Consider the following 13,554-nt stretch of genomic DNA (forward strand, 5'->3'; position numbering starts at 1 on the left):
CCAAGCAGCATTCCACAACACCAAGGCAGAAGCTGCAAGCCTTCTTACAACCCAGCCTTGGGAGTCATACTGTTACTTCCATCACATTCTACTGGTTACGCTGGGCCAGCCTAGATTCGACGTGGGAGGGAACACACAAGGGTGTGCATACTGGGAGGCGTAGTCATAGGTTCACCTTTGGAGACTGACCACCACATGCGGTCAGTGAAGAGCAGTGAGCAGACAGGACAATGGGAGGCCTTCCTCCCACCCTTGGCGCCTGGCTGGCTGGGTTCTTGGGACAGCAGGCACTGAGGGCTGCCTTCACCATGGGGCACAAGACAGGCATGGGAGTTCCCCTCCCAGGGCAGCCCCGGAAAAGCTTGTCTGGCCCCCCATGGTCAACAGAAGCAAAACGAGTGGTTCTCCAGGTGACCAGGCCTCTCACTCAGCTGTTTCAGCACTGCCCCCTAAGACCCCCATTTGTGGTAAATTCTCTGCACCACCCACACCCAGAGCAGAAGCTCCTTCCCAAAGTGCTCTCTCTAGGGCAGCCCTGGGAGGGGGCAGAGTCTGAGGAAGGAACATTTCCAAGTCTCGGTCCTTGAGTCTCCTCAGTCAACAGCTCAGACCCCACCTCAGCAGTGTCTCACCACGGCTGCCATTGCTATGGTTTCAAATCACAACCAGAAGAAGAGGAGTGGTTGGAGGAGCAAGAGATTTAGCAGGAAATTCCATGAGGATCTGTGCTTGCAAGAAGCCTCAGAGGCCGCTTGTGACCAACTGCTCACACCAGGAAGACAAGGTCTCCATTTTCAAGCTTCACTGCTGGCAAAACCATGAAGCAACCCCACACCAGGGGCTGAATGCCAAGGACGCGCCAACCCCTCAAAGGTAGACAGGATTTGCTGTAAAATTTCAGTCTCCAAATATGCCGCTTTGCTTGGCAAACTGGCCTTGCAGGAGAGGGTGTGGTTCCCTGAAGTCCCCGCGGTCGCGGGTTCACATGACCTAGCTGAACCCACTTCAACGACAGCACAGTGAGGGCAGCAGCACGTTCCTGTCAGGGATGAATCAGAGGCCCACTGTGAGCCTGCACATGTGGACTCTAACGCTCTGTGCTGGCTGCACGTTGGGGTGGGGGCCCCTTCCTGTCAGGGTCCAAAGCAACTCAGCACAGAGTCTGTTGTTTCTAACTCTTTACAAGGACTAATTTCAAACTTACAGAGAAGTCCAAGGATAGCACGAAGAACACCTGTACACCCTTTACCCAGATTCACCAACTGTTAACATCGTGTCACTCTGCTTTATCATTTGCACACTCTCTACGTCTATGTATTTTTTTCCTGAACTGTTTGAGGGTAAGTTGCATACATTATGGTATACATTTCCTAAACATAAAGACATTTTCTTACATAACCACAGAATAGTCAGCAACCTCAGGACATCTCACATTTACAAAATTCTTTTACCTAACCTACCGTCCATATTCCTAGTTGTCAGTGGACCCAGTGATGTCCTTTTTAGCTATATACCCATCTTACAGAACAGGAGGCTGAGGCCCATGGACGTCAGACACCTTGCCTGTGGCTGCAGAATAGGTCTATCTGTGGCAGGGCTGGGTTTGAACCCAGGTCCATCTGATGCTGTGGCCCAGAATAGGGGAGAGGGTCCCATGCCACACCCTCTCCTGAGGGGGCACACTGGGCGTTGGCTTCTGGAGAAGGTGCTGCAGAAAAGGCGCTGTGGAGAAGGCACTGGGGCTGCTTCCTTGCAGCTACTCTGAGTGGCTGCCCTTGCCCAGCTGGCCCGCAGCCCTCGCTGAGGGAAGCTGCCTGCCGGGCACCTTTTGGAAGAGGCTGGCAGTCTGAGGAGGACGCCAAGGTCTGGGAAGTGAAAAGGCTTTTGTTTTCCCCTGGCCTCTACACAAATGGCCCCAGTCAGCACGTGCCCTGGGCTGGGAGGGGAGCCGGGAGGCCTCGGTCTGGAGACACCCAAGCCCCCCGCCTGTGGCCTTGATCTACCACCCAGCACAAGGAAACTCTGTGGGGCCTCAAGAAGCCAGTGTTTGCGGCTCCACTTCTCACCCCAAACAGGCATGTTAGAAATAACTTATTCCTCCAGGGGGAGAGGAGCCTATTTCAAAGGATCAAGCCCACCACTGCTCAGAGAGATCAACCTAGACTGCCTGACTGGAAGGGAAGGGAGGGGACAGAGGGGCAGGCCTCTCTGGACAGGCAAGTGCTCAGCGGGGGATGACCTGTAGCTTCTATGGTGGGCACCATCCTTCTGTGGAGCTTCCTGGAAGACAGAGAGGCCTGACCTAGTCTTGCCCAAGATCAGCTCCTCCTCTGCCAGGTTCCGGTGGATTCCAGGCCAACATTGGCCGCTCTGAAGCCCCAAGTTGACCACTTCCTCTGGCCGTTAGGCTCTGAGTGCCTTCCAGGAAGACGAAGGGCAGGGGAGACGACACTCAAAAGATTCAGGGGCCCTTCTAGAGCCCAGCAGCTACCCAGACCTCTCCAGTAAGTAGAAGGGGTGAGCTGCACCCCAGAAACCATACACAGCTCCTCGCACAGCCTGTGCCGTCTTGCGGCTATAGCCCTTCCTCCTCCTGCCCACTGTTCTCTCTTGCCCTCTCTGCCAGTCACAAGGCTTTCTGGAGATTCTAGGAGGGCAGGGCCCTTCATGGGCTCTGGCAGGTTTGTAACCAAGATTCAGACCTGCCCTCCAGGAACATGCAGAGCAAGGAAGACAAACACAAGGTGAGCTCCTCGGGGGAGGAATCTAGTCTCTACTATCCTGCCCACAGCATCGTGCCTGGAGTCAGCCTCAAGAGCACAGTGGCTACAGAACATGCTAGAGAATGTTCGGGCCACTGGACAATGAAGACGAGGGGCCCTTTGTTCAACCATTACTAAGAGTTCCAAGACGGGGGCAGCAGAGCGTTAAACCAGTGAGGGCCCTTCTGAGCGCAGGGCCTGTGCAGCTGCTCAGGTCACACCCAGGAAGCCGGCCCTGCTCGAGACAGCTGTTCAGTGAGAGCTGAAGATGGAGTAACAGGGTACAGGGTGACACGCAGTCAACACCCACTCAGGAGAGGTGGAGAGGGCCAGCAGAGGGAGGCAGGACCCACAGTTCTCCTCTGTGTGGAGCTCGTGCACGAGATGGACCTGCCGGATATCCCTCTCTGAGTGACCTTCAGAGAGTCAAGTCACCTGTTCTTGGTTCTGGCTTCCGTTTCAGGGTTCCCATTCCATCCAGTTCCATCACCCAGGCTCCCCTTATCCAGGGCCAGAGGCAGGATGGATTCATGACCAACATGAATGCATGGCTGGGTGAGGGCACGGCCTGAGACACCATCGGGGGCAGGGGCAGTGGCCACATCCCAGAAATCCTGGCAGCTGCACTGGGAAGATCTGACCCTTGACTCCAGCAGGGAGGGTGCCTGGCTGTCCTGCCATACCCACCACCCCTTGCCAGCGCCAGCCCTTCTGCCCTCTGCAAACTCACTGTCGATAACAGGAAGTGAGCAGACGGGAGTTCTACATTCTGTCTTGCCCTCCTCCCTTCCCCAGACATCTCAATCAGGGACGAGCTTCCAGACAGGGAACAGTGCGTGGTCAACAACCAGAAGACCCCACTTATACAGGATAACTCGTCTTGTTCTATTGCAAAAAGGTCCTCACAGATGCAGGACAACCTCCCCTCCACGCCATGGAGTCTGTGGAAGAATGGTTACTGTGCAAACCGACATGGAGATGCCAGCTTAGGCAGGTGACGGCAGCCGGCAGAAACACCTACCTTCAGAGGACACGTACTCGCTACAAGCGGCCCAGACCCATTTTCGAGAAGCACTGAGGGTCCCGCAGGATGTACAATCTTGATTCCCGTCTCCCCAGTCAGCAGAATTACTCCATGGAGGAAGGAATGTCATGTTTATCGAGCGCTCCCCTATGCCAGGCACAGTCTCGACATCTTTGTGCGTGCCCACGTGTGTATCTATACGTATGTTATATAATGTATTATATATATATATATATATATATATATATATATATATATGTGTGTGTATATATACACACACGACACATACACGAAATGCATACAGAGCTCGGGGCCGGGCACACAGGAGTCCTCAGAGCATGTGCCCACTGTTCTCAACACCCTAATTAATTGATGACTCACTTCCTCTGTGAGTTGGCCTGTTACACCCCATAGTTACAACAGAAAAGGAAACGGAGGCTCCAAGGAATGATGTGTCCAAGGTCACAGAGCCAGGTAACGACACAGGCAGGATTCAATCCTAGGTCCTCCCACTTCAAAACCCCTGTCCCCACCTCTGGGCCTCTGGCCACCCAGGTCCTGCCCTCACAAACCTTCCCTAACATCCTCTATCCAGTCTTCAAGGCCCATTTAGATGCTATTCCTTCCAAAGCCATCCCTGATCCTAGTTCCAGAATTTATTTCCTCACCACTTCCGGAATTAATTTCATCCACTGTTTCCCCTGCTCAGTGTTTTATTAAAATCAGTGATGGCAGAGGAAAGGAGGTCATAAACCAATACTATTAGCATCTCCTATTTAGCAGGCAGGGGCTGGGTGTGGACACAGAGATAAATTCAATGAGATGAGGCTCTCCCTTGGAGGGGCTCAGAGTCCAGGCAAGGAGTGGAGAGGAGCTGGTCCCCAACACTGAGATACGCCCCCCAGTGACTGTGGCCTCCCACCACATCCCGATCCAAGGGTGGGGCCTTGTCGGGCCCACCGCAGTTTAGCCTAGAGGCTATGGCTCCTAGCTTTAAATCGCAGCTCCACTTGCCAGCTCCGCGCTGGGACCAGTTGCCAGACTTTTCTGTGCCTGATTTTCTCATCTGTAAGACAGTAACAACAGCGCCTATCCCAGAGGGCTGCAGTGAGCTAATAAATTAGATGAGCAAATCCTGTAAGCGCCCGCGCTGGATGAAGGTGGCTGGGTCACACCTCACTCTCCTCCGCATGGAGCCTAGGTGAGCACCTTTGAAGGTGATAAAGCCAGTTCGCACCTATGCTGACATAAATCCCAAAGACCAGAGAGCAGAGAGGAAGAGAGAACGTGGCCACCACGCGCAGCATGCATGCCGTGACTTTCTCCCTAACCTCCCCCAGCTGCGGCCAGGTAGGGCCCCATATTTCTGCTTCCGTCAGCAAGGTGCACAGAGGCACTCTCACAGGCCACAGTATTCGGGGAGAGAGCTGACGGTGGCAGCAGCAGCTATTCTTCGTATTTCTGGGAACCTGCAAGAGCATTTCAAGGTGAAAAGAAACCTCAGCCTCCAGCAGGTGCCCAAATTCTGCCACAAGGCTGGGTGCTCACCCCAGCTGGGGGGATGGGGCGGGTGCTTTGCCAGAGACACTGTATGAGCCCAATTTAACGTCTCTATTTAAAAGAGAAGAAAATGAAGGTTCGGCTTGAGCATTAGCTTGCACCTCCCTAGGAAGTGGGCAGAGCAGCTGAGGGAAGTTAAAGGAAGAACAGGCTCCAGAGAAGGGGAGCAGCCTCTTCCGGTGGTCTCCACGCCCCCTCCCCACTCCACACCCTGTGGGTGCTGTGTAGGGGGTGCAGACGCAGCATGCATGGAAAAGCCCAGAGGGGCTGGTCGCCTAGCTACTGAGAAGGACGCCTGGCCCTACCTGGACCCCCTGCAGTGACCTCGCCGGAAGACAGATGAAGGTCAAAGAGCCAGAACTCCGGGCAAGTGGGAGGCCAGCTCCCTGCAGGCCAAATTACTTCTGCCTGAAGAGCAACATTTACCACCCAACCCACCAGCCTTCCCTCCACCCCCACCCCACCTCACCCAGCTCTGCTCTCACTAATGGAGCCGTACGCAGACGGCATGTGTGCATGCGCAATGGGGGGACACGCAGGCCCTCTCCCACGTAAACACGAGATTCATTTATTAAGTGCCTCTCTGGCATTTCCTTTTTTGCCTTCATCCTGCTTGTTTAATATTGCAGTTGACATTCTCATTTTATAAATGGTAACAGAAGCAGAATGGATGGCTAAAATTAGCTTACGAGTGAGAAGGAAGCTACAAATAGGACGGTGAACACAGAAGCCTAGTTAATTCCGCCCACATTAGCACCCCCCACTCTCGGGCTGGTTCCTGACCAAGCTCTCAGTCTCTGGGCTGAGGAGCCGCCTGAGGGAGGGGATATGTGCCCAGTCACTGGGGCACCCTGCCTGGCAGCGCCCCATGCTGACCCTAAGCCTGGGGCCTCCGTGGACTGCCTGGCCCAGCACCGCAGCCCCGACTCAGAGAGGCCAACATGGGACTCTCCTGCTCTCTGGTTCTCCTGCCCACTCCCACCCAAAAGCCCCCATTCTGGGAGTTAATCCCCCAAGTGCGCCCTGGGCGCAAGGTGGCAGGCTGAGATCTCACCAGGCTTTGCTCCTAGGAGTGAGGTTTTCAGAACCTCCCCAAAGGATGATTCGGCTGAAGAGCCTGAGTCAACTTCCCTGGGACCTAGAAAATCACATCTGTGGGCCCTTCTGCTCTGCAGGATGTGCCCCTGTCCTCCCCTTTAGGACTGCCTCCCGGCCAGAGCATTGAGAGTGCTCACCTCACACACCCCCCTCCCTGCCCGGGAGTCTCGGGTCCCAGTCCTGCCCAGGTTTGCACACCTGCATTTTACTGACTTGTAATCTGTCCAGGACCACCTTATCTTATGATTACATATTTGTTCAATAAAATGATTCTAAGAATAATGATAGTGATGATGATGATAACAGTAAAAAGACCCAATCACTTCGATAGAGCACGCTCTGGCCTGGTAAAAACCCTGCACCAGTCCAAACTCCTTGCCGTCTCAGAGGTAGGTGCCATTATTACCTGTCTTACAGAGGTGGGGAGCCGAAGCACAGAAGCTAAGCAACTTGCCCAAGGTCATAAGGTGTAGCAATGAGCGGCTGCACTGTGGGGCACTCAGCAGTGAGGGGTTTGTGGCACACTCTTGGGCTGACAGCACCCCAGTCTGACCATTCCTTCACTCCCCACCTGCTCAGTGCTTGGGGCACCCCCTGAGAATGAAGGCGCTGATACTGGCCACAGGCTGGTATTCCAAACTCCAGCATGTTTGGGGCACCCCTCCACACACACCCCGCCACTGACTAGTAAAATGCTGACTCAGTAGTGACCCTGGGTGGCCACTTGGCTAAGAGCCTTTTCTAGGGCCCTGTGAGATAGGCAGGCTGAGCCTGCTCTGAGCTACATTAATTTAGGCCAGGAGTTGGAAACTATGGCCCGAAGGCCAAATCCAGCTGCCGCCTGTTTTTGTAAATAAGATTTTATTTGAACACAGCCACGCCCGCTCATTTACATATTGCTAGTGGCTGCTCTCTGCACTACGATGGCAGAGTTGAGTAGTTGTAACACAGACCATACTGCCCTCAAAGACTACAAAATTTAATATCGGGCCCTTTACAAAAGGTTTATTGGCCCCTGGCTTAGGCCAAATGGAGGAAACTTGCAGTTACCAAGGGGGTTTTCAGGAGGGCTGATTCCTTTACGGTTACTGATTACATACCCCACAGCCGAGCAGGCCAAGACTCCCAGGGCCGGGAACTGAACCAGGGCTTCCTATAAGCTGCAAAGGGCAGTGGTCACCCTCCTTTCCAGCGCACAGAGGAAGCAACAGGTGCAGACAGGTGGGCTACTTGCCTGGTCACAGGATAACCAGCGGTGGATCCAGGATTCAGGCTCAGGTCCACGTGTCCCAAAGCCCTGCGTGCCTCTAAATGACCCAGCAGGTCTCGACTTGGGGACAAGGACATGCGCACGTCACCAGGATGATCCAGCCCTTCACCCCAGTGCATGCGCCTCACACATCTGCAATGGATGCTCTAAGACCTGGCTCAAAGGGAAAGGGCATACCAGCGTGGGAGTGGGGAGAGGCCCTGGTACTGAAAGCTTCCTCGGGGAGGAGATCTGGTCGCTGACCACAAAGGGAGTGTGGGGTGGTGCCGAGAGCACCAGACTGGCCTGGGGATCCCATGCCAGGCCGGCTCATCTGGCTCCACGGTCTTAGGACCTCAGTTCTCTCACTCCTGGGTCCCTCCCTTCTGACACCGGATGGACGATTTATGACCCACAACTCCCGAATTCTCTCTCATTAGCAGCGATCCCCGCCCTGCCAGGGCGTCTCAGACGTTAACGAGCACATACATCACTGGGGGATTTGTCAAAACGCAGATTCTGATGCAGCAGGTCTGGGGTGGGGCCCAAGACTCTGCATTCCTAATAAGCTTGCAAGCTGCTTAGCAATTTTCATAAATCAGATCACCTTAAAGGAACAAGGAAAAGGACTATTTAAAGGAATCCCGTAGTAACCCTTGTATAAAGCAAATATTCAGCAGTCAAATCAATCCAGATTTTCAATGATGAGGTCTGCCTAATTTGGCAGCAGGGTTGGAGCCAGAAGAACACAGCTTCAAATCCCAGCTCTGCCACTTAGAACTGTGGACTGTGGAAGTCCCTTCACCACTCCAAGCTCCAGTGTCCCCTCTGTAAAACAGGACAATGACCGCGTGCGTGTAAAGCGCTGTTGCAGTGCCTAGTAAACACCAATATCCTTCCGTGAATCAGGTGTGGGAAAAGGTGTCCCGCCCGCGGTGCCCTGGCCCAGGCACCTTTCCAACCACACCCCAAGCTCTCACCCGGTGAGGCTGGCGGTGCCTCTCCGTCTGACTCCATCTGGGGTGGGAACTGAGCCAGGCCTCCAAGGAAGCCCAGAGCAGGTCTCCATCAGTTCCCGCCTCCCTCCTTGCGGCTGCCTCACTCGCTGGGAGGCCATGGTGGTGACTAATCAAGTGAGTGTCCCTGCTGCTCGGGCTGCTTCAATCAGGGGCCCGCAGCGGGAGGACTTATTAGCTGCACCCACGCTGGGGCTCACAGAGTGGCCAGAGAGGAGCCCTCTCGGGAGGGTCACCAGGCGTCTCCGCGTGTGCATGTGTGTGTTTACTGATAAGGAGCCACGTCTGGGCTTCACTCTGACCCGGGTGAGGACGGAGGAAGGGGCTGGGTCTTGGCTCTCGTGGGTTGGGCTCTGAGCTCAGGTGGCGGCCAGCTGGCCCCCGTGCCCCTCGCTTACCTGCCTCTGGGCAGTGGGGGAAGAGGCCTGGAGATCTGTTGTAATAATTCATACAGGACCACTGATGCCCAAGCTGGCCCTTCCAGCAGCCAGGAATCTGCCCGTCTCCTCTGCCCTTCTGTTAGGGGAACATGGAACCACATGGGCCACAACACAGCTCACTGGGAGGGGGCGGTCAGTGGCCTTGGAAGGCTGTAGCCCAGCTAGACCTTTCAAGTCCTTTTCAGCCTGGAGAGGGGGAATAGCCTCCTGAGTACAAACATGAGCTCTGGACTTCAGCTTTCTGGGCTTGAAATCTGGTACAGCCACTCGCTGACATGTGGCCCGGGACAAGGTGCTTAACTTCTCTCTTGGCCTCACCTTGCTGATCTGTAAAATGGGGATAATAAGTAGCACCTACCCCAGTATGTGTGTAATAATCAAATGAGAAGAGATGCATAAAGCAAGTGCTCAGCAGAGTATGTAGTTAGCACTCAACAACGTTAGCTACTCGTGGGATCTCTGTGTGGGAGGGTGCCATGGGGGCTCTTGTTGGCCAACCTCCTGCCACCACCACTTTGGAGGTGACCTCCTTAAGGTGGAGTCTGTATGGAGAGGGGGCAAAATTCCTGGGATCCCAGCCTTCCGACGGGAGCAGCTATCTGGCTCCTCTGCAGGCAGAGCACTCGGGTCAGTGGCTGGCTCTCCCAGATGGCAGAGAAGGGCCCTCATTTTTTAAAATGCCCAGGAGATTCACCAACCAAATTAGATGGGAAGTGGCTTTGGGAATTATGATGTGCCTCACTGTTACGTGGTTCCTCATCTAACCCTTAATTCATTCCACAATAATTCACACAGGGCCTACTGTGTGCAGGCACAGGAGTACTGGATCAGGGATCAGAAGACCTGGATTCAAGTCCTGTCTTTGTGACTACTCAGCGTGAGAACTTTCCTATCTGTGAATATGAGATAACGGTAGCTCCAGGCACATTTGGGGGCGAGCAGCTATCTGTTCCTGCTGAATTCACAGAGAGACTGCAAAGGTTCCAGGAGACGGGTCTTTACAGCTTCGCAGCACAGTTCCGTTTACCAAACACTCCTACGGACATTCTAACAACCGCCCATGTTTCTGCTTGGCAGTCTCTGAGTTCTCCGAGTCCTTCCAATCTCTCATTTGAATTCTGTCCATAGCACACTTTAAATTCATTTCCTTTTCTTTGGGCCTCAGAAGTAGAAACCAGTATCACAGAATCCACAGCAGTTCAGGATTCAGGCTCCTCTACCAATGCCCTTCTTCTGAGGAGGGAAGCTGCTGGAGAAGTCCTTTCAATGACGATGAAATGGAGCTAATGTTTACGGCGCCCCACGCTGCTCAGCTCCATGCTCAGCCTTTGCGCGTGGTATGTCCCCAGGCCCAGCAACCCCACGAGGCAGTCATCACAGGCCCTGTTACACTGGAGCTTCGTGAGGCTGGGGGACCTACCAATGCCCTCTCCCAGGACCTCTAAACTCCCCCTTAGGGCTCCTACCTGGTAGGGCTGGGCTGGGCACCTGCAGTGACGCCTCTAAAGCCAGTCTGTGACCCTACCACTCAGCCCCCACCCCTGCCTCTGGTCTACTTTCACTTATTCTCTTAAAGAACAAGTACCATCCTCAGATTCAAAAGAAAACAGAAACCCTCACACTACGAACAGAGTTACTTGCACCTGCCATAGTCAGCCTCCACTTGGGTGGAAAAGAAGGCGACAAATGTGAACTGACTAGGGACAACGGTTACAAACCTCTCTGGCTTCAGACCAGCCCATAGGTTATCTTTCTGGGGCTGAACTGATCACACACTCCCACCCCTAAGCTCAAACAAATGTCTGTATAGTTCATCTGGCAGCCAAGAAGCTCAAGTCCTAGGCTCCTTCACTACCTGAGTAGCCCTGGGGCAAATCCCCGGGGCCTCAGTTTCCCCACTGGAACAGTGAGAATAAAGCCCCTTCCCCACTTGTGTCTCAGGCTCATTTTAAAGCCAGTCAATAGTGGAGGGTCTCACATATGCATTTGAGGCAGCACATAGCGTGGTCTCTTGCCAGTCTACACGGGGCCTTCCCGATGAACCGTTAAGTCCCCGCAGGACAGAAACAGTGTCTGCCAGCACTCTCGGCTGCCTCTTCCACTCCCGGCTGCCCAGGAGGCCCTCAGCAGAGTCCGTCAATAACACGCCTGGCTAGGATACACAAGGCATCATGCTGGACGCAGGTTTCCTTTTAAGCCCTCTGTCTGTCTAGCTTTAAAAACAGCAAGTAGTAACCTACCGAAAGAGAGAAGTACCAACTGGAAGGCACCGACTTTGGGGAGTGGAGAAAGCCTATGAGGGGACCTGTGTTATTATTACACACTTATCTCCTTGGTACCATTGTAACGACTGAGCTGACACTTCCAATCTACAGTAAGCAAAGAAACAGATTTTCATTTCAGATGCATATGATGGCTAGGAACAATACGAACAACATTATTTTAGTGCCCTGGGAAAAAATTAGCAAGTCAAATATTGAATCAGGCCCGTAGCACCACATGCTAAGCAGATTGCTTTGATCTTATCCACACTAAAAGCTCTATTATTGAATTTAAAGTCGGTGAACGCATATCAGACCAATATACAATGTGTATCTGTATGCATGTTTCAGAAGCAAGGAATGTTTTGACTAAAGGAAGAAAATATCAAAGTTACAGCTCTGCTTGAAACACAAATTTGCCCTCCTTCTTCTCTTGGGGCTGGAGGCTCTGGGGCCAACCAAAATGTTTTGGCTCCGGAGGACCTGCTGATGGCTCCAGAAACACCTGCTGAGCACCCATGTTTCTGGAACCAACAAGTAAGGGGTTTCTCACCCACCTACTCAATTTAAGAGTTTGAGACTTCAAGCCAGCCAGTGGGCACCTTCTGCACATGGTATGGTGCCCTCTGGTGGCCATTTCTCTGGGAGGCCTACCTGGCTCCCCAAACTTCTAATGATCCAACGTCCCTCTCTATTGAGGGTGCCCTGCTAGGAAAAGGAGCTTTCAAGAGCTAAAGGGAGAGAGAAGCAGGTGATTATGAGGGTAAAACCATCTAGTTGATTGGAAGGGGAGAATGTTAATTACCCAGCAGGGCCCAAAGAGAGAAATAATTTGGGAGGTAAACTTCCTATCTAGGATATACCCACTCAGTAAGCCAAGCCGAACAGGAAACACATATCCTAAGCCCAGGGTTGGCAAACTATATCCCACAGGCCAGATCTGGTCCCCCTGCTGGCTTTTGTACAGCCCAAGAGTTAGGAAGGGTTTTTACACTTTAAAATGGTATAAATAAAATATTTTGCGACACGTGAAAATTACATGAGATTTCAATTTCAGTGTCTGTAAACAGAGCTTTATTGAAACATAGCCCTGCTTATTCATATACATAGTCTGTGGATGCTTTTGCATTACAACAGCAAAGCTGAGTACTTGCACCAGTCAGTTGTACAGCCTACAAAGCTGAAAATATTTAAAGCTGAAAATATTTACCATTTGGCCCTTGACTGAGAAAGTCTGTCAACTCTTGCCATTCATAAGGCTGAACCCTGAGTCTAGTCCCCACGTCCACCCTGCCCACCTTCTAGCATGATGGTGGGGTCTACAAGACAAAGGTGTGTATACGGAGCAAGGGGGGGCATCGCCTTTCAGCGCGACCCCTACACACTTACCATTTTATTATTGATTTCATGGAAATGAATCTCACAGACTTTCTCCACAACGTCTTCATTCTCAAAAGTGACAAAGCCAAACCCTAAAGGAAAAAGGAAAAAAAAAAACAGAGAGAGGCGGGATGAGTTCGGTTCTGGCTGGCCCACATGTTTTTCTCTGATGTTCTGCAGTGGCCACCGGCTCCTGGTCTGAGGATGGGAGGACGGATTCCCAGGAAGGGCCTTCAGGCTGAGGAAGTGGTTTCTCATTTGTGTGGAGCACCCTTCCAACAGTGAGGAAAAGTCAATGATTTCACCCACACGTGTGGTTTACATCTGCCCCAAAGCAAACAAGAAATTTACTCGTCTGTTATTTATGAGGGTCAGAGCCCTGGGCTCCCTGTGCGAGGCAGGCAGGTGGGCTCTCCAGAGCGGTGGGGAGCATGGTGGGGCCAGCTTGCCCTTTCCGAACTGGAATGGCCAGCCTCGGGTCGGCCTCCAGACGGAGGCGGTTATTTGTCCTTTTCTTCCTGAATTACTTCCTCTAATACCTCATCAGGACATCCTGAGGCCTGGAAGAAACTATTAAAAGTTTCGGGCCTCTGTTCTGCACAGGCATCCTTTTTCCACCGCTGCTTCAAAAGCGCTGCGGATTTGGGGCAGTTTAAGACTGTTTGATGCCTGCTGTCAGCCTGTCAGCTATGCACTGTATTTACTCGGCTGGAGACTGGCTTCGCTAGACAAGCTGCACTGAAGAATTCTGGCAGGCAACCGCT

At 52.9% G+C, this 13,554-nt stretch overlaps 1 protein-coding gene across 9 annotated transcripts in view; it reads right to left on the reverse strand.

Moving 5' to 3' along the window:
- The window catches only part of MSI2 (musashi RNA binding protein 2), a 388,953-nt gene that overhangs the window by 66,476 nt on the left and 308,923 nt on the right, over positions 1-13,554 (reverse strand). For all 9 annotated transcript variants that reach the window (XM_058560594.1, XM_058560599.1, XM_058560596.1 and 6 more), the window contains one exon: positions 12,800-12,882. In XM_058560594.1, the coding sequence (XP_058416577.1) occupies positions 12,800-12,882 (83 nt within the window). The remainder of the gene's footprint in view (positions 1-12,799; positions 12,883-13,554) is intronic.

This window comes from Diceros bicornis, chromosome 18, assembly GCF_020826845.1.
Source record: "Diceros bicornis minor isolate mBicDic1 chromosome 18, mDicBic1.mat.cur, whole genome shotgun sequence".
NCBI classification, from domain to species: domain Eukaryota; kingdom Metazoa; phylum Chordata; class Mammalia; order Perissodactyla; family Rhinocerotidae; genus Diceros; species Diceros bicornis.